At 51.5% G+C, this 24,105-nt stretch overlaps 1 protein-coding gene across 50 annotated transcripts in view; it reads right to left on the bottom strand.

Annotated features, from left to right (window-relative positions):
• Nucleotides 1-1,411: 1,411 nt before the first annotated feature.
• POLR3E (RNA polymerase III subunit E) overlaps nt 1,412-24,105 on the bottom strand; it is a 38,002-nt gene continuing 15,308 nt past the window's right edge. For 16 of the 50 annotated variants that reach the window (XM_077986481.1, XM_077986486.1, XM_077986503.1 and 13 more), the window contains 15 exons: nt 22,099-22,206; nt 21,695-21,744; nt 20,611-20,730; nt 19,137-19,222; nt 18,784-18,828; nt 18,617-18,708; nt 16,873-16,993; nt 13,199-13,280; nt 11,719-11,778; nt 11,470-11,627; nt 10,842-10,903; nt 9,817-10,337; nt 7,398-7,475; nt 3,640-3,765; nt 1,412-2,208 (listed from right to left, as the gene is read on the bottom strand). In XM_077986481.1, the coding sequence (XP_077842607.1) occupies nt 2,152-2,208; nt 3,640-3,765; nt 7,398-7,475; nt 9,817-10,337; nt 10,842-10,903; nt 11,470-11,627; nt 11,719-11,778; nt 13,199-13,280; nt 16,873-16,993; nt 18,617-18,708; nt 18,784-18,828; nt 19,137-19,222; nt 20,611-20,730; nt 21,695-21,744; nt 22,099-22,206 (1,766 nt within the window). In that variant the 3' untranslated portion in view covers nt 1,412-2,151. Of the gene's footprint in view, nt 2,209-3,639; nt 3,766-7,397; nt 7,476-7,917; nt 8,015-9,816; nt 10,338-10,841; nt 10,904-11,469; nt 11,628-11,718; nt 11,779-13,198; nt 13,281-16,872; nt 17,040-18,575; nt 18,709-18,783; nt 18,829-19,136; nt 19,223-20,610; nt 20,731-21,694; nt 21,745-22,098; nt 22,207-24,105 lie in introns of all 50 variants that reach the window. The other 34 variants (XM_077986493.1, XM_077986496.1, XM_077986495.1 and 31 more) reach the window with 9 other exon arrangements.

The following is a 24,105-nucleotide window of genomic DNA, read 5'->3' as shown; positions in this document are numbered from 1 at the left end:
GGGTCTGCAGGGGATATTGGAGCCTAGATCTATGAGGGCCAGCCCGGTGCTGGGGTTTACTCAGATGGGGCTGGACCAGGGTGCGGAGGGGGTGTCTGCTAGAGTGTGAGCTCATGGGTACAGGCCTGGCAGTGGGTATGCTTAGAACCTGTGTTCCTGGGGCAGGCCTGGAGTCTGGGGCTGGCATGATTTTGGGGTCCAATGTTTACTTCCCTCTCCTTCCTCCAAGTGGAGGGTCTCTCTCTCTCCACCCTGTGCTGCCTGGGGTTGGGGAGAGGGTAAGCTAGGTAATGTAAAATTGTCCCTCCTGTCCTTTTCAATACATCTTATTTCTGTGGTATACCAAGGTGCTGTAATCTCTCATGGTTCCTTAGCTCTTGTGAAGGTATTTCTGTTTGTGGATAGTTGTTTAAATTCATGTTTCTGCAGGGGGACAAGTGCTGGAAAGTCCTATTCTGACATCCCATTTCCTCAATTTTTTTTTTTTAAAAACAATAGTTCCCTCCTGTATTCTTTAAGTTTCTTTTTCTTGCTATTTGAGTTTTGTGTTTTAACTAATTATTTTTATCAATGTAAGTATTTAAGGCTCTGACTTCTCCACTGAGTCAGTTAAGTTCTGCAAGGTGATGGGACTAACATTCTGTGCCATCCGACATGAGCATTTCCCCTTTCAAAGTGAGAAGGAAGGTTAGGATGGAAGAGCTGAGACATATTCCAAATCACTTTTAGTAACTTTACTTTTCAGGTTCACGTATGTTAATAGTTAGAATCAATATACGATCAACCTGTTAAGCAATGTTACCAAATACTTATTTGGCAAAGTACATCCTTGATCAATGCCTTAGTGATTCTATAGCTAAAATATTAGATGTTTTATTTTGGGGGGGTGCGGAAATAGCATAGACCGTCATTTAAACCTTCAGACAATTAGTGGCTGTGTTGTACAAAAAAGATGGCAAAAGCCTTAACTATATACCAAAATTCACATCTCACCCAACCTAGCTTACTCTTATTTTTTCCATCCATTTCTAGGGCTGTGCTGTCCAATACTGTCGCAAATAGCCCCATGTGGCATCTGAGCACTTACGATGTGGCTAGTCCAAATTGAGAGTGTTGAGGAAAGTGTAAAATGCCAGATTTTGAAGACTTGGTACAAAAAAAGGTAAAATATTAATATTTTTATTATATGTTGATGTTTTAGATATTTTGGGCTAAATAATATGCTAAAATGACCTTTTAAAACTATTTTAATGTGGCTGCTATAAACTTTCAAAATTACGTACATGACTCACCTCTTTCTAGTAGACAGTGCTGCTCTGTTTCCCTCCATTAGCTCTGTTCCCTCTAGATACATGTAACGCTGAGCCCAACAAGATCGCCTTTCTGTAATCATTTGAAGATAGCACCATGATGCTAGTTTAGTGTTAGCGTTTATTTTAAAAATACACAAAATAGAAATTTTTACATCAAAGTGTGATAACCTCACTTACACATTGTTCCATACTTACCTGGTTTTGTTTGCATCTTTGTGCAAACATTAAAAGGAGATGGATTTGATTCTGATTTTTTTGCTATGGTTCATGTAAACAGTTGAGACTGCTACATAAAGTAGGTTGTTGTCAAAGGTAAAGTGGCCACAGAATCCCAAGAGTAGAATAATTCAGTTTGGTTTAATGAAATTGGTGGAGGTCTTAGCAGATAGATAATTCAAGACTAAATATTGTCTTCTAGGCATTTTAAAAATTAAAAACTTTGAGGTTTTCTTCATGTTGTAAACATAACTTAGACCTTGTTGGCATTAAGTTTACAAAAGAAAATATTAAACCATGATTTTTATCATCCTGCCCATGTCAGTATACACTCTCTTTATTATGAGAATGAAACCAAATAATAAGCAAAATACATCAGGAATTTCAAATAGTACTGCAAAGAAGGTCCCAGCTGGTCTCTTCTGGGAGTGATCTAACTTAAGCTGACCCTGCCACTGGCTGAGGATAATCCCTTCTGTCCACTGCACCATGCAATGCCACAGGCCATGAGATGGTCAGTTCCTCTTGCTCTGTGTCGTCTCAAGCAAGTCGAGGCTCTACTTCTGGTTCCGCCCTTCTTCCTTGGGCTTAGATTTGCTGGGTTAGTGGTTTGCCACTATTGTCAAGATTGTACTGTCCCTTTAAGGTACCACATGCCACCATAGCTTACACAGCAGTCCTATGAGAGAGAAACAGGGTAAGTGCAGATTTTTGCAGGTAAGGGAGCTAACCACATTCTGTCCACAATATCAACACTTGATTTATGATCAGTGAATAGAATACAAATAGGAAATCAAAAACTGCCTAAGCATACCACCATGGTTACTACCAGCCACCCTCTCCTCAGGGGTAGTTTTTTTTTTGAGACAGAGTTTCGCTCTTATTGCCCAGGCTGGAGTGCAATGGCACAATCTCGGCTCACCGCAACTGCTGCCTCCCAGGTTCAAGCGATTCTCCTGCCTCAGCCTCCCAAGTAGCTGGGATTACAGGCATGCACCACTACACCCGGCCAATTTTGTATTTTTAGTAGAGATGGGGTTTCTCCATGTTGGTCAGGCTGGCTTCGAACTCCTGACCTCAGGTGATCCTCCTGCCTCGGCCTCCCAAAGTGCTGGGATTACAGGCGTGAGCCACTGTGCCCAGCCATTCCTCAGGGGTATTTTAAAAGTGAGGGTGGGCCGGGCATGGTGGCTCACGCCTATAATCCCAGCTACTTGGGAGGCTGAGGCAGGAGAATTGCTTGAAACTGGGAGGTGTAGTTGCAGTGGGCCGAGAGTGTGCTATTGCGCGCCAGCCTGGGCAACAAGAGCGAAACTCTGTCTCAAAAAAAAAAAGTGAGGATCTATGAAATACAAATACTGACATGCCCAGAACAAGGGTGCTTAAAAAATAGTATTACTTATATGGCTCTGGATGTTTAATCAAAACAAGACACTGTCATCAGTTTTCTGTGTCTCAGTGTTGCTGCAATATATGGTTGGTATTTGTACTACAGTCACTTCAGAAAAGCATTATAGCTTGAACATTAGGTGCTTTCATATATAGTAAACAGATACTCCTTTTTAAACCAAATTTAAGAATTTAAGAATGGATTCTACTGAGTCATGTATGTGGCCATGGCAACAATCAGAAGAGTAGTTCAAAATTCAAGGGGGAGTGGAGTGAGGATTCTCAACTAGGCCCTATCATTTTAGAAGATGCCTACCCACTGCCAAGCTCACCCAACCCACTGTATTTTGTTGTTCTATTTCGTTTTAGGCTTTTAGCAGCCTGAAGCCATGGTTTTTAGTTTCTGTCTCTAGTGATAAGCAGAGAAGAGGGATGAGAAAGGGGCATTACTGGCCCAATCAGAAACAGAAATTAAGCACCCATGGCTGTGTTCTTTCCTTTGGACACCCCTGTGACTATATTATTTGAAGGGGTCAGTCCTCTTGCACATAACCCCTTCCCTAACCAATGCCAATCATTAAGAGTTGCTGAAGACAAGACTGTCTGGGGAGGGGGTCCCAAGGAAGCCTGATTTCATATACACAAAGACACTAGAGTCCCTTCTCCATGCTGTCAGCCCCTTCCAGAGTCTTTGATATTGTTATGCACAAAATGGAGGTACCTTTAGTACTTTATCCACCTCCTGTTTACTGAGATCTTCTCCACACTCTTGAGTCAACCGAGACTGGATCATGTTTCGGCGTACCCGGTAATTTTTGGAAAAAATTTCAAGCAAAACCTGTCGATGCTTTAGTAGCAAAAACACATTATTCTGGGAAACAGTGATCTAAAATGAGAAACATCCCTGAACAAGACACCCAAGCCATGCACCTAACTTTGTGTTGCAGTCTGATTAAAAACCCTCATCCAGTACCTCTGGTTAAAGATGGGCCAAGTCATCTCTAGAGACCCAGCAAGACAGTGTACAGAAATAAAAGCATAAATAAAAGTAAAGGCATTAACGCTTTGTGTGGAAACTTGAATATAAATAAAAATAAAGGTATATGCCAGCATAACAAAAGAACTGGTGAAGAGACATGAGAGGATGAGTGGCTTGAGCGTATGTCTGCATGGTAAAATGCAGGAGTGCATCGGAGTTAGCAGGCAGGCGAAGCCACAGTCTAAGCTGCACAGAGATGAGAAGAGGGTGTCAAAATTGGTGTGAAGTCTTAACACACAAACATGCCACTGCATCCATGAAACAGGATGCCGTAAAATACGTTACACCCCAAAATAAAAATTGAATAGAAAATACTGAATTCAGTATGTCTAATATCTGTCATAAGAATTCTGAAAGAGCACAAAAAAGTCTAACAACTCACAGGATTTTGTAAGAACTCAATTGTCTAGTACAATAATGACCCATACCAGGGCACAGCTGAAATTGCACTGACTGATATACAGAATAATGAAAAATTCTGCAGTTTGGTATAAAGGAAAGAATACAGGCCAAATTTAAAAGACCAAGAACGGGAATGTTATGGAATTTCAACAACTCTGAAAACGTAAACAACGGAAACTCTCTTAAAGATGCTTCATGCCAGGCACGGCAGCTCACGCCTGAAATCCCAGCACTTTGGGAGGCCGAGGCGGGCGGATTACCTGAGGTCAGGAGTTCAAGACCAGCCTGTCCAACATGGTGAAACCCCGTCTCTACTAAAAATACAAAAATTACCCAGGCGTGGTGGCACATGCCTATAATCCCAGCTACGCAGGAGGCTGAGGCAAGAGAATTGCTTGAGCCCGGGAGGCGGAGGTTGCAGTGAGCCGAGATTGTGCCACTGTACTCCAGCCTGGATGAAAAAAAGACAAAAGATGCTTTATGTATTACTGTTTGTCTGGGACTAGAATTTTGAGAGGCAAATCATTTGGTCACGTAAAAATAGAAACTTTTGGCCGGGCGCGGTGGCTCAAGCCTATAATCCCAGCACTTTGGGAGGCCGAGACGGGTGGATCACGAGGTCAGAAGATCGAGACCATCCTGGCGAACACGGTGAAACCCCGTCTCTACTAAAAAAAAAAAAAAAAAAATAGAAACTTTTACATCAAAGTGTGATAACCTCACTTACACATTGTTCCATACTTAGCTGGTTTTGTTTGCATCTTTCTGCAAACATTAAGAGGAGATGGATTTGATTCTTTTTTTTTTTTTCTTTTTTTTGCTATGGTTCATGTAAACAGTTGAGACTGCTACATAAAGTAGCATTTGCCTCCTAAAAGGCTAGTCCCAAACAGTAATACTGTATTGTAATACTGAAGGTTAAAAGAAAGCCATTTTAAGACATGAAAGAATGCAGACAACTCCTGTCTCTTTAGAAGCTAAAGCAAGGAAGAAGCAGAGATTCCACAATTCAGCAACAGCCATGGCGAAGAGCCAGTCTCACTGGAGAAGCAGAGGGAGAGGCTTCCAGAGAACCAGGCTTAATTAAGCAAAGTATCACCCTTGGTACACATGTGTTCAGAAAATTACACAAGTGAAAACAGGAAGTAGTGAACAAGGAAATGCAATCATAGTATATATTACTGATGTTTGGCTCTACAATGAAAGGATTTTCAGTTCATTCTGTGACAGTGCTATAAACAATGATAGCCAATTAAAAAGAAGTAAAGGCCGGTCATGGTGGCTCATGCCTGTAATCCCAGCACTTTGGAAGGCCAAGGTGGGCGGATCACTTGAGGCCAGGAGTTCCAGACCAGCCTGGCTAACGTGGTGAAACCCCCCCATCTCTACTAAAAATACAAAAATTAGCTGGGTGTGGCAGCACAAGCCTGTAATCCCAGCTACTCGGGTGGCTGAGGCACAAGAATTGCTTGAACGCGGGAGGCGTGAGCTGAGATGGCACCACTGCACTCCAGGCCTAGGTGACTGACAGGTTATCTCAGATGCTATCTCAAAAAAAAAAAAAAAAATTGGCATAACCTATCTATCTCTACAGTCTCCTAAAATAGTTGAGAGCTAAATCTCATCCACCACAATGGGAAGCCCATTGCTAATGACAAGCTGATTTTTTTTTTTTTTTAATGGGGGCAGCTGGTTTAGTGGTATCTTTTGGTGATTTAAATGCCTGTGATCCTAGCACTTTGGGAAGCTGAGGCAGGAGAACTGCTTGAGGCCAGGAGTTCAAGACTAGCCTGGCCAACATAGACCCTGTTTCTATTAAAAAAAGTAGTAATAAAAGTGGTCACCTCTGAGGGGTGGCAGGTCAGGTCAGGCAGTGCAAGAGCTTTCCTATTAAAACTTTTAGTCTGATTTGATGTTACAAATCTGCATTTATGACTTTTTTTTTCCTTTTTCTTATCAAAGTATTTCAGATACCCTCTATTCCGGCCAAAAGCACTCAAGCTAGGTCAGGAAGAGGCCCCAGCCCCTTAGATCCTCAGTCTGCCAGTTGGCTTCCCTAAGCAGCAGCTGGGGACAGAGAGCTCAGTGGGACTTCTGCTGACTCCCTGCTCCCCACACCTTAGGAGCAGGACCTAGACACAGTCAGACTGACTGGCGTTTTGACCATCAAGTTAGGTACGTTCACGGCCTAAGAAAAGCTTCTGGGATGCAGGGTCCGTGACTGCACCACACATGCACAAGGCACTGCTGCTTCCACTCACATTTCTGGGCACTGGACACCTGTGACCCTCCCTGCCACGGTGTGACTACAGGCAAAACGACCAATTTATTTAACCTAAAAGTCCAGAACCTGAGACCTGACAAGGAATCCTTTTGATTCCTGCTGCCAGAGGCCACCTGAGAAATGTGCGCCACCAGCGCTCTGTAAGCCTGGCTGGCATCAGAGTCGCTCAGGAAGCTTTACAGAAATTCAGATACCCAGGACAGTATCCCACACCTACTGAATGGAACTGAATCTATGTATTTTTTTTTTTTCTGAGACACAGTCTTGCTCTGTCGCCCAGTCTGAGTGTAGTGGTGTGATCTCGGTTCTCACTGCAACCTCCACCTCCCAGGTTCAAGCAATTCTCCTATCTCAGCCTCCCGCCACCACAGGTATTTTTAGTAGAGGTGGGGTTTCACCATATTGGATAGGCTGGTGTCGAACTCCTGACCTCAGGTAATCCACCCGCCTTGACCTCCCAAAATGCTGGGATTATAGGCATGAGCCACCATGCCCAGCCTGTATTTTTTAAAAGATGATTCTGATGGAGCTGGCTCACAGACTGGCATCTGGGAACCACTGGTTTAGGTTCAGACTATTAGCAGATACAGCTTATTTTGTCAGCGTACAGACTTGCAGCAGAATATTTAAAACCGAGTGTGCCAGAAAATCTGCATTGTGTGGCTGCACCTCGGGTACACATGTCCCGTAAGGCCTCCAACCCTGCAGGAAACCCCCCTACTCTTGGGGAAGATGGCAGCAAAGTTCACCTCACCTGATCACTCATGTCTCCAGACTCCCAGAGGGCAAACACCTTCTGCTCATCCGGGGAAGCAGCAGTCTGTGGGGGAAACTGACCAAGGCCCAGGTGTGAGTTGCTTCTCCATCTCTACCCCATGGATCCACTTGCTTGCCTCACCACTCCCTGTGTGCCCCAGCCCAGATGCAGGAACGTGAGTTCCAATCCCAGCCTTGGGCAGCCACAAACCTGCGCCTGTCACCTCACCATGGGGAGGAGGCCAGCACACCCCCCCCCCAGGGCCTGACAGGGCTCCAGCAAGAGAAAGGGGGAGTGTGATGGGCCCAGTGAAATGCCCAGCTTCGAGTCTGCACATATCCTCCATACAGTGGGGAAGCTGCGTCTGTTTCCCCATCAGACTGGCACCAACTCAACTCTGCTTTAACACCCAGAGTCCTCCCTCCTGAAGACGCCAACCCTGATGGAGGGGTGCCCCCTTCCCCATAACTCCTTTAGGGTACCCTGGGGATTCTTTTCAACTGCTTCCCACACGCACCGTGTCAGTGTGGGTTACAGGCACTGCCTGACTCCCAAGCAATCCAGGCCACTTTATCCAAAGGTGGACCAGGACGAGTGTGACACAGGCCTGGGTCCTGGAGAGAAGGGGACAGGGAGGGGGCGTCTGGGATGGTAGTTTCCAGTCCTGGTTCCATCACACAAGTAGCAATAATGGTTACTACCAGTAAAAGCCCTGTGAGGCCTCCAGTACACACTCGCATTTAAGCATTAGAAACGGGAGGTAATACGTGGGGAAAAGTAAGCTCAGAGAGATTTAGCTCACTGTTCATGGTCACACAGCTAGTAAGCAGCAGAACCAGGAGTTCAAGTCAAGTCCTCGATCTGTTCGCTTGCCCTGGACCTCAGCTCCCTCACGTAGAACACAGAAGTGGCTGGGATCTGAGTTCTCTTATATCTTGGATGTGATTACGATACAGTCTCCTTGTCAGGATGGCAAGGAGAGCGTTACAGCTAGGGCCATGGTGCCTCCTGAAGACGCCAGCCCCACCCCAAAGCAACATGGACAGAGGGGGTCCGGAAGGAGCGGTGGGGGTGTCTGAGGGTGGCCATGTCCCACCCCTCACCTCTGTCCACTCCAGCGGCCCAAAACAACCTTGCTAATGTCAGGCAGGTGTCCTCCCTGGCCTGGCCCAGCTCATGAAGAAAGGTGAGCTTGTGGAAATCCAGACCCATGTGCTGGGTGGGTAGGAGCCCAAACCCCGCCAGTACCTCCCACAGGGGGCTGCCTGCCAGCAGGGCCAATCCCCTGAGACAGCCTAGGTGCCACAGGGCCTCCTGTCCTAGTTTCTATTCCTCATATACAGGGATGGGCTTTGGCCTCAGATCATCACCCAAGGCTGCAGGCGCTCCTGACCTTGGCAATGAAAAACATCAGTGCTTTCTTAGAGACCACCACAGCCCCACCTCACCCCATTTTGCTGCCAGGTCTGGGCAGAGCCTTGTGGAAAAGGAGCATGGGAAAGGTATGCCTCAGGCAGCACCTGGCACTCTCCATCATCAGCGCAGGGAAACAGTCCCCAGCACACACTCTGCTCCTCCCTGTCAGGGCCCCTCCCAGTTATGGAAAAGCAGCCCATGGGGAAGGGGGCAGGAGGCTTGCAATACCACACTCAAGGCCTGGCACTGCAAGTGCTGGGAGCACAGCGCTGAGCTGGTCAGCTTGCTTCTGATGCACAGGGAGGCCGCCAGGACCCAGCCCAAGCTCCAAGCTGGGGTGCTGGCACAGCTGTGGGGAAGCAGCTCATCTTAGCTGAGCACAAAGGATTCAAAACTCCAGGCCACTACACTGAGGTCCAAATTCCAGCTCTACTACCTCCTAGGTAGCGACCTTTAAACGTACATTTCATTCCTTGGAGCCTCAGTTTCTTCATCTGCAGATTGCAAAGAAGATCAAACGATCTTAGAAGTTAAATCATTCCAAACAATGGCAAAGCTAGTAGGAAACTGTCAGGCGTTCTTGGTGGAGGACAGGGTGAGAAACCAGGCAGAGGCCCTGTTTCACTAGGCCCTGCGGCAGGCTAGACAATAGGCCGGGCCTTCAGACACCGTATGTAGCCCCTACCACAATCCTGTGACATAAAACCCAACATGATCCCACTTCATGAGGACAGAGCCTCGGAGAAGCTGACTTGCCCATGTCACACCTAGGCCCACATGAGAGCAAATGCTCACCAAGCATGGCCTCCCGTGTCCCCACGTGGCCTCCCAACAGCTGGTTCTCCCCACCCCCATCCCCCATCCCCCTGGCAGGCAGGGCTCAGGCCCTTCACCAGGTGAGCCGACTTCTCCCCACAGCTCCTTTCTGCGCAGGTGCCCTCCCGAGAGGCCGCAGGCAGCCCCTTTATCCGCCTATCCCAGCAGCATGGGCTCTACTTACAGGCACCAGTATCTGCTTGCAACCAGCGGCCAGCACCGTGTCCTGCAGCATGCGGTCCGAGATGCCGCTGAAGAGTGTGTGGCCGGGGGGCAGGCTGGCCAAGTGCAGGTTGAAGAGGCGCTTGAGTTCGCTCAGCGTGAGCACAAACTGTCTCTGAAAGGTGGCCTCCACGAAGGCCCTCAGTTCCCGAGCCACAGGGGTGCTGGCGCAGCCCGGGGGCGGGTGCCCATTGAAGCTGTCCGTGCCTGCAGCCCGCCCGGGAGGCAGCCCGTTGGCCAGCTTGCTGTGGAGGCCGCTGGGGGAAGTGTCCATGGGCTCCTCCTCCTCCGCCTCCTGCTCGTCGTCCTCCTCGCCCTCCTCGCTCACCGGCTCCTCCTTGATCCGCACACCGGGCGGGACCGCAGGCGCCCGCAGCTGCTCCTTCCGCCGCTGCAGCTCCCGCTCCAGCAACGCGTGGTTCTGCTGGGCCTTGGTTTTGGCTACTTGGATCCGCTGGTCCCCAGAGACCAGCCCAGCAGGCCCTGCGGGGAGGGAGGCAGCACTGCTCAGGAGGGCACAGGGATCGGAAGCCAAAGGCCCAGCAGGGGACCATGGGGCTGAAGCGAGTGGCCCGTCCTGGTCTCATTCCCAACCCTTCTCGGCAATCAGCCGCCCCATCAGTGAAGTGAAAACTGTCCAAATGAGCCGAGAGTCATGCGGGAATGCGTGCTGCTGAGTTCCTCCCCCGAGCATCTCTTCCTGGCCCGCTTGTTGACCCAAGGGGGTGAGTGGGCCTCAGAGGCCTGGAACCCAGACCCAGCCCTGGAATCCGCAAGCCTCCATCCCTGAGGCTTGCTGCTGGGCAAGCGACCAGCTGCGGTCTGTGGGTGGCGGGAAAGGAAGGAGGGTGGAGGGTGGAGGGTGGAGGGTGGACAGTGAGAGCCCTCCACCCTCTCCAGGCCTGGGCCTGACAAGCTCTAGCACAGCAGCCCTTCCGGAGCCGCAGTGAGGAGTCGGGGCCACCCAGCCCAAAGCCCCTCACACACCTGACTGTGCATCCGGCTTCTTTGGCATGGTTTCCTTTACAAGACTATAGACTTTTTCCAGTCTGAAAAGAAGAGTAACCCCATTAACTTTAAACCACGTCCCCTACCATCTGCTTCACAAGAGAAACCACCACCCCTTAGGCCCCAGGACGTGCTGGTTACTGACAACAGCGTGGGCTTGGAGCTCGGTCAGCCCTACTGGGTCCCTCTTCTGGCAGTGCACGGCCCCACGACCCCCACGACCACCCCGACCCCATCAGTCTCCTGCCAATACCCCTCTGGCCCCCAGGCCCGGGCTCTTGCTCCTGACTGCTCCCTCTCTCCATCACATCCCTCTTCCCTGAGCCCTCAGAGCACAACCACCCTGATGAGCAGGTACTGACTGTGTGTCCCGTGCTGAAAGGATGGTGGGATCAGCCAGCAATGCCTATCAGCCTGGGGCAGGAGCGTGGGGGAGCAGTGTGGTGCCACGGACCCCCACCTGCCCTTCATACACGGATCCAGCCCAACTGTGCTCTCCCGAGATGTGGGGTTTCAAGAGGCTGCCCGGATCCGCCCTGATAGTGCTCTCCGGGATGTGGGGTTGCTGGGATCACCGGGCTGCCCCTCCCCAGCCCCAGGTGCTTACTTGGCCTGGATACCCGTCCACAGCATGTGCTGCCGCTGGACCACATCTGGGTGCTTCTTGATGAACTCCCCGTCGTAAGGCAGAATGAACTCCCAGCCTTTGTTGATCCTCACCACAGCCATGTGCTCCAGGAAGTCCTTCACGTCCTCGGCGCAGAGCTGGAGGGAAGGGGGCCCAGGGTGAGAGGCACAGCCAGCCCCCTCCCCTCCAGCAGCAGCCTGGGCCTCAGACCACAAAAACACCACTTACTTTGGTCACGGTTGCCACCTCTTTCCTAACCACCCAGCGGCTCTGCGTGAACTTCCACATCTGAGGGAGAAGAAGCAGCACGTTCTGGGGGCAGCCACAGACTGCTCCCAGGACTGTCCCGGGAACTCACCTGGCAGGCCTGGGAGCCAGAGCTTGGGACAGACCTGGGCTCCTGGCCTTGACTCTTCCCAGCAGTGTGGCCTCAGGCAGTCCCTTCAGCTCTGCACCTCCCTCCTTTTCTCTTAAAGGAGCTCCAGGCCCATCTCTTCCAGGGGGACCATGAGACCACCTACCCCACCTAGACCACAGCGCTCCCTGGGGCGGGAGATGCCCTGCCCGGCTCCGAGGATACAGTGAGGACTCGGGCTGGGAGGGGCTGCCACAGACACTCGCGCTCTGCATAGGTGGCACTTCACAGTGGTAGCTGCTAATGGCTGGTGGGAGGCCGCCTATCCTTCCAGAAGCTCTCGGCCCCCTGCAGCCTCCACTCTGCCTCAACAGGTCTCCTGCATTCTGATTAAATTAGTGGGGTGACTGGGAGAGATAAGGGTGGCTGGCTGAGAGACACAGGGAATGGATGACTATCACCTATGCTAACGTAGACTGGACCACGCCCCTCCCAAGCCCCCAGTTCTGACAGTGTCTACACACTGGAGTGGGGCGGGCAGGGGCAGCTGGGGACAAACGGCACTTTATCTGGGAAGGCAAGCCTGGGAGTGGTGATCGTGCATGCTGACCCCTAGGAGCAAAGACGCTGCTCAGGCACCAGGACACCGACTGCCCAGAGGAGTTGGGGAGGCTCCTTCAGGAAGAGAAGAGGCAGATGCTTTCTTCAGCTTAAGGGCTGCCTTGTGACTGGGACGGCATACCAGCACGCCAAGGGGTGCGGGACAGCTCCTGGGGGACATGCTTCACCCAGCACCAAGCCTAGGAAGACTGTGGCTCCCAGCTGCATGGAGTTCCAGGCCTTGAGAGGGAGGCCATGGGTGGGGTGATGGGAAGAAGGGAGACACCAGCTCAGGAGTCCCAAACTCCAGGGACAGGCACAAGGGAGGCAAAGGCACCCTGGGACTGTGGTGAACTGGGGACCACTAGCACCCTGTGGGGAAGTGGCCCCAGGGGTGTCAGGCAGTCAGGGGTGTCAGGCAGTCCAATTACCCCTGACAGCTAGACATCTGGTTTGCATCAAAATTTCAATTTATAAAATCTGACAACCAAGCCAGTATTTCTAAACCACCACTCAGGCCGAATGAAACGTGCTTCTTGACCCACCCCAACTGTGCTAGAGAACCGGAAGGTTCTTTCGAGCCTGAGACTCCAGGCTTCTGAGGGGAAGGAGGAGAAAAGCAGAGGCCAGGGCCTCCTCACACACCCGCCTCCAACTGGAGCCTCTGCCAGGCCCAGCTCTTCAGAAGCTCTGCACCGCTGCCCCCCTCTTCCCACGCCCCCACCGTGGGTCCAGAGAACCCAAGGTACTTACAACGAAGTCTCGGCCCCGGCAGAGCACCTCGGCAGGCACGCCGCTGTGAGGGCTGGACGAGTCCTTGGGGTATAGGATGTCACTGCCAATGCAGGTGAGGGTGGCAGGTCAGTCCCTGTCCTGAGTCCCCTCTACTGCTGCCCCTCCCGGCCGAGTCCCAGCCCACGCCTCTTTCCAACATGGGCTGGGTACAGGCCTGAGCCCCGAGAGCTCCCCTCAGGAGCCACATCTGTGAACACACACCTGGGAAAGAAGCACCCCCCTACCCCACACCCACCCCCAAGAGTTCTTCCTCTTATTACCCCTCAACCCACCACGCACACCAGCCTCATCCTAAGCCCCCTGCACGTTCAGGGAGAGGTCACGGGCTCAGAGACAGACAAGGTGAGGAACAGCCCGGGACCTCAAGGAGCCCAGGACTCTGGAAGACAATTGGTCCCTGCACGCGACACCAAGAGAAGCAGGGATGAAGCCATCCGCACGCCCTGGGCCACCTGCTGAAAGGGGCAGGTGGGCATGAACTGAGGTCAGAGGCAGGGAGGCGTGTTAGCCCTTGGAGAGAACAGGCCAGCACTCAAGGCTCAGGGAACTTCAGGGGAAAGGCCGGGGCCTTGGACAGCAGGACACGAGAATCTCCAGAGCATAGCCCTGACCCAGCTCCAGCCGCAGGCCCTGCAACCCGGCTCAACCCCCGCCATGGCGCCTGTGCTCTGACTGCCGCTCCCTCGCTGCCAGGCCCTCCTTTTCCCCCTGCCTCAGGTCCACGTGGCAACCGTCACTCATCCTGCAAGGCCACACTCTGGGGACACAGACTCTGCCGATGTGGCTCATCACTGCCACCACAGCGAAGGTACCTACTAAGTGGGTGCTGACCGAACAAGCCTGGTCTGTGCTGTGATCTCTGCATTCAGGGAGCGCAACTGTAACAGCCCCCATTCCCAGGGGCAGTGTCTGAATGAGAGCCCGGTCCACGGCACAGGATGAGCAGTCTAGCCATAGTGACTGAATGAAGGCATGGATTTTGCGTTGTCTCCTCACAGGGACACACAGGACCCTCACCCAGGGTCCCCTGACGTGGCAGCATGGGCAGCAGCAGAGTAGGACTTACAGAGGTGCCGGGGCAGGTGGAATGCCCACAGTCCCCAAGTCCCTACCTTCCAGTCCCCAGGACAGGGCGAAACTAAAAGGGGCAGCACCTCCAGGGGACACATGCAGTGCTAGGTGCAGAGCCCAGGGCTGAGCCATGAGGCTTGGGTTCTAACCAGGCTCTGCGACTGCCTTGCTGCTAGACTTTTGGCAAGTCCCATGCCTCCCTGGGCCAGTGTCCTCAGGTGTGTGACGGGAGGACCCCTCTTGGCTTTCATTCATTCGTGGTGTAAATATACACAGGTGGTCCCATGTAACACGCAATGCACCATAGCAAAGGCCTTGCACAATGAAAACTTGTAACAAAGGACAACAGCCTCAAGGTGCTGACAGACTGCGCTGGGCGTCTGTGGAGCAGTGCAAGGGCGCCACCACGTGGCAGTAACACTAATATACTCTACGACTATGAGATGTATTTTCTTAAAATGTGCAACATTTCACATTTTGTCACATTGCTCACCTTAAACTACACTACTTAAAAAGTGAGTTATTAATGCAATTTATACTACATCATTTAGAATCAATATAATTCAAGTAAAACGTAGCCACATTATTTACCAAGAGTCTGCATTGGTAATAACCAGGCGGGTACTGGGGACATAAAGCAGAAGTCAAAACAGACATCCCTATCCTAATCCCTTGAAACTGATGGTCTCGTGAAGGCCACACATGGTCTAGGCAAGGATTCACAGGAGAAGAGAAACTACTGAAAGGCATCAAGCCACACGCTCCAGACCTGTGATCCCCAGCAGAGTATGTAAAAAATTCACACTGAGACACATCTAAATGAACCCGTAGAAAGCCAAAAACAAAGAGAAATTCCTAAAAGCAGCCAGAGGAAAACAAAGGCAGACGGCCTTCAAAGGAATAAGAATGAAACTGCCAACAAAAACAATGAAGTCAGAACACAACAAAATCATACCAACGCGTGGAAAGGAAAATAACCACCAAGCTAGAATTCTAGAACAAAGGTGAAACAGACGTTTCCACACACACAAAAACCAAGGAAATGCATCACCAACAGACCCACATTAAAGGAAATACTATAGCATTCTTTAGGCACAAGGAAATGATCCCAGATAGAAACTCAGAGATGCAGAAAGGAACGATGACTAAATTATAAACATGTGAGTGAAGAATATTGATTGGCTGGATACAGTAATGTCTTATGGGGCTGAAAATAGAGAGAGAATTAAAATACCCCAGGCTGGGCACGGTAGCTCACACCTGTAATCCCAGCACTTTGGGAGGCCGAGGCGGGTGCATCACCTGAGGTCAAGAGTTCAAGACCAGCCTGGCCAACATAGCAAAACCCCGCCTCTACTAAAAATACAAAAATTAGCCGGGCATGGTGCCACTCGCCTATAATCGCAGCTACTTGGGAGGCTGAGGCAGGAGAATCGCTTGAACCCAAGAGGCAGTGAGCTGAGACTGCACCATTGCACTCCAGCCTGGGCAACAGGGCGAGACTATCTCAAAAAATAAAATATAAAATATACCAATCCTGTGCTCTCTTCACATATACTAAAATTGGAACAATAGAAAAGATCGGCAAATTAAAAAGGTAAAAAATTAAAAAAAAAAAAAATACACACACCCCTCCCCCCCAATCCAGCAGTGTATAAGTAGGAAGGAGGATAGATATAAAATATTCTAAGATCTCTGAATAGTCTGGAATGGGGTAAAAAGCAGCAATTAACATTAAAATGTGTTAAGTCATGAATGCAAGCTGAAAACTGTAGGGTAATCAATATATGAGCCCAAACAGCATAACTTCCAAGTTAGCAGGAAAAAACAGAAACAGAAATGAATCCAGCAGATGGTAAGAATGATATAAAATTCCAATGTAGGCAGGACAAAGGGTACTATAGGGTGACTATAATCAAGAACAATTTATTATAAATTTCAAATAGCTAGAAAAGTGAGGTTTGAATGTGCCCAACACAAAAATGAGAAATGTTTGAGGGGGCAGATATGTTAATTGCCCTGATTTGATCATTACATTGTATACATACATATTTAGATTTCACACTGCCGCCATAAATATGTACATTATGTGTTAATTTAAAAAATGTTTAAATGCAGCCGGGCGCAGTGGCTCACGCCTGTAATCCCAGCACTTTGGGAAGCCGAGGTGGGCAGATCACGAGGTCAGAAGATTGAGACCATCCTGGCTAACACGGTGAAACCTCATCTTTACTAAAAATACAACGGTGACTCACACCTATAATCCTAACACATCGGGAGGTCAAGGTGGGTGGATCACTTGAGGTTAGGATTCGAGACCAGCCTGGCCAACATGGTGAAACCCGTGTCTACTAAAAATGCAAAAATTAGCCGGGCATGGTGGCATGCACCTGTAAACCCAGCTACTCAGGAGGCTGAGGCAGGAGAATCGCTTGGACCTGGGAGACAGAGGTTACAGTGAGCCAAGATTCCACCACTGCATACCAGCCTGGGCAAGAGTGAAACTCTGCCTCAAGGAAAAAAATAAAATAAAATAATAAAAAATAGAAAACACAACTTACCTCTTCACCACCCAGTTCCCTTGGACCAGCATCGCCACCTTCTGGATGCCCCGCAGAACAGCCACAGAATCAATGGAGGGGCCCAGGAGGCTCATCAAGTTGGCAAAAGGCATGACCTTCACTGAGGAGGACGCAGGAGACATCAGACAAGGAAGAGGGGCCGGGCCCTTCCCTCCCCTCCAAGAGTCTGCATAGCTTCAAGTTCATGTAATACCCCCAGAATGTGATAGCTAACAGTAATGACACCCATCATAGCCAACAGCTGACACTCTCAGGCTGCTCACTGCATGCCAGGCACTGGGCATCTCATGGAATCCAAGGACTCTATGAAGTGCCCCTTGAGGAAGACTGAGGGGTGCCTCAGGAGGAAGGGGATATTACTACTCAGACCTAGAAAGGCTTCAAAACTCACCCATGCTCTCTTGGCTAGGAAGTGGCAGAGCCAGGAAGTGAACCCAAGCCACCTGGCTCCAGTTGGTGCCCTCAATCACTGTGGTCTGCTGGCCTCAGCTCCTGCCCAAGTGAGCCCTGGGCAGGGCCCAGGGAAAGTCCAAATTTTGGCTGGGCATGGTGGCTCACGCCTGTAATCACAGTACTTTGGGAGGCCGAGGCAGGTGGATCACTTGAGGCCAGGAGTTTGAGACTAGCCTGGCCAACAAGGCGAAACCCTATTTCTACTAAAAATACAAAAATTAGGTGGGTGTTGTGGCGGGCACCTGTAGTCCCAGCTACTCCGGAGGTTGAGGCATGAGAATTGCTTGAACCCAGGAGGCGGAGGTTGCAGTGAGTCGAGATTGTGCCACTGCACTCCAGACTGGGCAACAGAGCAAGACTGTCTCAAAAAAAAAAGTTCCAAGTCCTCTGCAGGAAGGCAGCCTGCAATCCCGGGTATATTACAGAGCTCCCCTCTCTCCTTAGACTCCCAAGAGCTCATGGTGGCATCTCAAAAGACGAGCCCAGGATCTGGGGCTCCATTCTGAGCTCAAGGATCAGGTCTGTTGTTCACCAGCCACGGGTGCCCTAAAGGTTCTGGCTCTCAAGAGTCCTTTGAGAAAAGGAGACCAGTCCTTATGTTGCCAGGTCTGGTGAGGGTATCCAGAAGCAGTGCCAGTGAAGACACTGTCATGAAAATGACTCTGAGCCGGCACAGTGAGTGGTGTCTGCTTGTAGGCCCAGCCACCCGGGAGGCTGAGGCAGGAGGATCACTTGCGCCCAGGAGTTACACAGCAAAACCCCACGTCTCTTTAAAAAAAAAAAAGTCCCTAGTCCATGTTCACCTGCAAGGCCCTGTACTTTAGAAGCCTCCTCTCTGATTCCTCACATTGGTCCCCAGGAACTATCATTAGTCTCTTTTCACAGAAAAACAAACGAAGCCTCCGAAAGGTTAGTGACCTGCCCAAGAGTACGACAGGCAAGTGGCGAGCATGGCACAGGAACCCAAGCCCGCCTGCGGGGGCCAGACGCACTACTGTCCCGCATTCACAGGAACCCTGAGCCCGCCTGCGGGGACCGCCCCGGCCGCACTGCCGTCCGCATTCACGGGAACCCCGAGCCCGTCTGCAGGGGCCGGCAGCACTGCCGTCCTGCATTATCTTTCCAGACACGGATACAGCTGCAAAGCTGAGCAGGCTGTGGGCAGCAGGGGCCTCTGGCCTTGCCCCCTGGTCCTCGCTGTCCCACAGAGTCTATTCCTCAGGAGCCACTGGGACTGGGGCCCCTGGGAGGGTAGGGGATGGGCACCCACCATTCTTCATCAGGATCTTGATCTGATCAGCCAGGGGCAGCGTGCGCAGCTGGGCCATGGACAGGACGTTGCTGGGGGCCACGGGCTTGTCTCTGGGGAAAGCAGAGCAGGCGGGTTAGAGGCGGCCCGCCCAGAAAGGGAGAGGGTGTCCGGCTGCTTCTACTCACTTCTCCTCCTCCTGGCTGGGCGGCATCAGCATCATCAGGTACTCACTGCAGGGACACGGCAGGGGCACAGGCTCAGGGCTGAGCCAGGCTGGACCCTCCTCACCAGCCGCCTAGGTGAGGGTCTGGGGAGGGGGTGCCGACAGCCCACCCCTGCCTTCCCCTAGCAGCCCTGAGCCCCTACAGAAAAGGGGACCATCTCTTTCCAGGCCCACCCTCCTGGCCTTCTCCAGGGGACCATGGGCTCCACCCTCATGCTAGAGGAGGGGCCACAGTCCTCGGGGAGGATCCACACCAAGGACCCTCGGGGACCCTGGGTGGGCATCCAGCTTGCATGCTGGCCCAGCCCATCCCACCTGGGTGACTTGACGAGCTCCGTGTTCTCCACTCCGCTCGAGCCGGAGCACAGCAGGTACTGGCGCTCATGCTCAGAGCGACTGTCCTGTTGGAGGAGGGCAGGGTGTGAGAGGAGCCTCAGCTGATGGCCCTGGCCTGGCCCTCTCCCCCAAGGCCTCCCCTGTCTTCCACTCCATGGCCAGCCACAGGACCACATCCAACCTCCTGAGCACAGCCCCCAAGGCCTCTGACATGGCCTTAGCCACTCATCTTCCTGGCCTTATGACCAGCCCAGCCCCAGCCCTCAAGCCTCAATGCCTTGTCTATAACACAGGCACACCACCAGCAATGACAAAATGATGGCTAACATTCACTGAGCATCTAGGATGAGGTGGACTCTGTTCCACTGACTGTAAATATACTAACCTATCTCATCTTCAAAATAACTTGGCAAGGTAGGTACTATTATTACTACTCTCATTTTATAAATAAGAAAACTGAGGCTCAGAGAGGTTAGGTAACATGCCCAAGGTCACACAGGAAGAAACAGCAGCGTCCAGAAGTTCGACCCCGAGTCTAAGGGTCTGTCAACACAAATCTCTTCCAAGAAGGTCCCAGAGAAATCAGGAGTTGTTCCTCACCCCAGAAAATATTGGGAGCCCTGGCCCATGGTGTCTTTGGAAGCTTCCCTCACTCAGTAATAGTTTCAAGGGTTAGGTTCTAAAGTCAGTGCACCAGGGCCAAGTGGTCATGGTTCACGCCTGCAATCCCAACACTTAGGGAGCCTGAGGCGGGCAGATCACTTGAAGTCAGGAGTTCAAGACCAGCCTGGCCAACATGGCAAAACCCTGTCTCTACTAAAAAAACAAAAACAAAAAAAATTAGCACGTGCCTGTAGTCCCAGCTACCTGGGAGGATGAGGCAGAAGAATCACTTGAACCTGGGAGGTGGAGGTTGCAGTGAGCCGAGATTGAGCCACTGCACTCCAGCCTGGGTGACAGAATGAGACTGTCTCAATAAATAAATAAAAATAAAAGTAAAGAAAGTCAGCGTACCAGATGAAAACCGAGTATAGTAAAACAAATCCCCCTGGGCAGGTATGCTGGGAACTCTGGGGCAACAGCACACGGCCGACTCTCTAGGGCAGAACCGGAGACCGCGTCTGGCCTGCGGTTAGGGCCTGGGCTACAGCGAAAATATGTCACCAGGCACCAGCCCCACTGCAAGCCCAGCAAGATGCCCAGGCCCAGGGGCCAAACCCCACCCAGGGAACCAAGGACTCACATCTTTTTCTCTGGCTCCCCTGGGGCCCACGCTAAGTGGCTCGGCTACAGTGAAGTGTCAACTGTCCACAGGACTCGATTCTCTCTCTGTGGCTATGACTCATGAATCTGACTTAAGTTCAAGGTGAGACATGGAGGCCACACCATGGCCCTTCCGGGCACCGGGGTATTTCCCCCCGGGCCCCACGAAGCCCGGCTCACCCTCACTCACCCTCAGGCCATAGTAATGCAGATGGACCCAGGGCTCCTCCGCATGCTTCTTCTGCAGGAACTCGTAGGACTGCACACGGCGCTGGCGGGCCTGCTCTGACTCGGGCCGGGAGAACCGCACCTGCGGCGGGAAGCGGAAGAGGTCATACCCTCGAGCCTGTGACCCTTGCTGGGCTGCCATCTCAGCCCCTGCCAGGAGACCAGAGAACTCCGTATCGGGGTTTTCCACTCTCCCTTCCTTTCCTAGCACAGGTTGTTTAAATTCCGTTCCAACCGTGTCACTCCCAGAGCTGCCTGCACACGCCAGGGAGCAGCTTATACTTGCTCGTGCCTGCCCAGCCCAGAGGCTTGAGGGGGATTACAGAGTCCCAGGTATCAGAGCGGGCAGAGTCCTTAAAGCACACAGGCCCAGGACGCCTTTTCTAAGTCCCCCAGAGCAGACGGGAGTTTCTAAGGTCCTAATAAGCTACGGAGAGAAGAGGATGAGCTCCCTGCGCCACCTCCATGTCCGGTATGCCGGTGTTCCCCAGTCCTCAAGGATGTCCAAACACTCACCACTCTCTAGCCATACCTGTGTATCATCATTCTACGTGTAGCAGTTTTGTTTTGGTACTACTCATCTTAATCTAAATACGCTTAAATAGGGAAAACTTTACAAACCATAAATGGAAGGTTAAGATTCTTTGAAAAATCTTTAAAATTCAGGAGTAACTATTAAAACAGAAACTATTCATCTGTGCCCCAGAAAGAGGATAGAATCACAGTTAATTGACTTTGGTGCTGTTAAGATACGGGTTTCATGGCAGAGCTGGTCTGCGGGTTCTCGGGGCCCCTGGCCCCAGCTTCCTGCTCCCAGGTGATTCCAGCCAAGCCCCAGGCACCCATCTCCTGGATCCAGCCAGGGCTTCCGTCTTGTGTACAGTTGGGACAAGTCAGGTTGTTCCCTCCAGGTAGCCCAGCAAGAAGGCTCAAAAGCATGGACCCTGTTTGTTCCACCTGCTTTCTGCGAAGACCCACTACCCCTTGGGTCTGTGGTCCTGCTGCTGCCCAGGCAGAACCCTCCTCCTCCAGGGGCCAGGGCTCACCGTGATCTGCTTAACATCGTCTTCCGCCTCATCCTGTGAAGAGTCCCCTGCTGCAAGAGAGACAAGCCACTGACTGCAGTCCTGGGGAGCCTCCACCTCCCTTCTCTCAACCCCACCCACCAGGGAAGCCTCAGGAGGCCAGGGTGCCAGGAATTCTCCTCGCAGAGGGAGCTGCCTAAGCCAGTGGTTCTCAGTTGGGGATAGTTTTGTCCCTTTACCCCGGGGATACTGGGCAATGTGACATTTTTGATTGTCATGACTGTGGGGTGGGTGCTTCTGGCATCTAGTAGGTAGAGGCCAAGGATCCTGCTAAACATCCTATCATCGCATCCCTCTTGCCAGGACCAAGCCATCCCACTAGGATGAAGGCGGACAGGCAGCAGGGCTGAGGATCCCGGGCTCACCCTCGTTGGCTGCCTCCCTCTCCCGGTGCTTGGCGTCAGCCTTATCCAGGTAGGAGAAGCTGGGCCGCAGCTGCAGGATGCCATGTAAAGGTGTCAGGTGGAGCTCACCTGGCGGAGGAAGAAGGGCTTGGACCCAACTCTAGAAACCTACCCAGTTTGGCTCAAGGGAGTCACCAAGTCCCCTGAAGACCTAGGCCTACCATCAAACCGCCTCCCATTCCCACTGCAGCCCCCAATCCTAGAGTCTTGGGACCACCAGGCCAGGGACCATCCCCAACTCCACCTGACCCTGCTGGACACAGCAAGCACACAGCCCAGACTAGGACAGGAACCTGGACTCTTCTGTTCCAACCCACTTCCTTCAGTCCCACCTCCCAGCCCGGTTCCACGCCCCCTCCCCAGCTGCTTGCTTCGCCACACTAGGCAAATTCGCCCTGCTGTTTACCCTCCAGGCCTCAGCCAGATCACCCTTACTGTCCCACCCCACACACCTGGATTTCCTTTCCTTATCCTCTACCTCTTCCTGCCAAAATCCCACCCGTTCCACTAGGAAGTCCACTAGTGCCACTGTGGCTGGGGAAGACGCCCTGCTGGAACTAGGTGGAGTGTCCACATGGCCTCTGATAAAGACGATGACTTTCCCTCCCACTGCAAGGGATGTGGCTTTCAAGAATCACACACTTGAAGGCCGGGCGCGGTGGCTCAAGCCTGTAATCCCAGTACTTTGGGAGGCCGAGGCGGGTGGATCACGAAGTCAGGAGATCGAGACCATCCTGGCTAACATGGTGAAACCCCGTCTCTACTAAAAATACAAAAAACTAGCCGGGCGTGGTGGCGGGCGCCTGTAGTCCCAGCTACTCGGAGGCTGAGGCAGGAGAATGGCGTAAACCCGGGAGGCGGAGCTTGCAGTGAGCCGAGATCGCGCCACTGCACTCCAGCCTGGGTGACACAGCGAGACTCCGTCTCAAAAAAAAAAAAAAAAAAAAAAAAAAGAATCACACGCTTGAGACATGGGTTCTAAATAGAACACGAGAGTTATATGACACTACTTTTGATCCTATCCCGTTTTGTTTCCTAAGTGTTCAGATTAGTTTCGTTCATTGCTTTTGAGACTAAATACTTAAGCACTTTGTACTTTTTTTGTTGGAGACGGAGTCTTGCTGTGTCACCCAGGCCAGAGTGAGCCATGATCTTGGCTCACTGCAACCTCCACCTCCCCGGTTCAAGTGATTCCCCTGCCTCAGCCTCCCAAGTAGCTGGGACTACAGGTGTGTGCCACCATGCCCGGCTAAATTTTTTTGTATTTTAGTAGAGACGGTGTTTCACCATGTTGGCCAGGATGGTCTCGATCTCCTGACCTCGTGATCTGCCCGTCTCGGCCTCCCAAAGTCCTGGGATTACAGGTGTGAGCCACTGCACCCGGCCGCACCTTGTACTTTTTACCAGCTTTGGGACAAGACTCATGTACCATACAGTCTCCTCATTTAAAGCATACAAATCAATGTATTTTTTTTTTGAGATGGAGTCTCACTCTGTTGCCCAGGATGTTCAGTGGTGCAATCTCAGCTCACTGCAACCTCCGCTTCCTGAGTTCAAGCTATTCTCCTGCCTAAGTCTCCTGCGTAACTGGGATTACAGGCAGGTACCACCACGCCTGGCTAATTTTTTGTATTTTTAGTAGAGATGAGATTTTACCATGTTGGCCAGGCTGGTCTCGAACTCCTGACCTCAGGTGATCTGCCCACTTCAGCCTCCCAAAGTGCTGGGATTATAGGCATGAGCCACCACTCCTGGCCATAATTCAATGTATTTTAATGTATTCACAAAGCTGTGCAGCCAGCACAATCAATTTTAGAACATTCTCATCACCACAAAAAGAACCGGGCAATCCCCACTCCACTCTCCCACTAGTCCCTGGTAGCCACTAATCTACTTTCTGCCTCTGTGGATTTGCCTGTTTTGGACATTTCACGTACAGCCAAACATCACTTAACAATGGGGATATGT

The sequence above is a fragment of the Macaca mulatta genome, chromosome 20 (assembly GCF_049350105.2).
Source record: "Macaca mulatta isolate MMU2019108-1 chromosome 20, T2T-MMU8v2.0, whole genome shotgun sequence".
Lineage (NCBI taxonomy): Eukaryota > Metazoa > Chordata > Mammalia > Primates > Cercopithecidae > Macaca > Macaca mulatta.
This window is presented reverse-complemented; position numbering and strand designations above follow the sequence as displayed.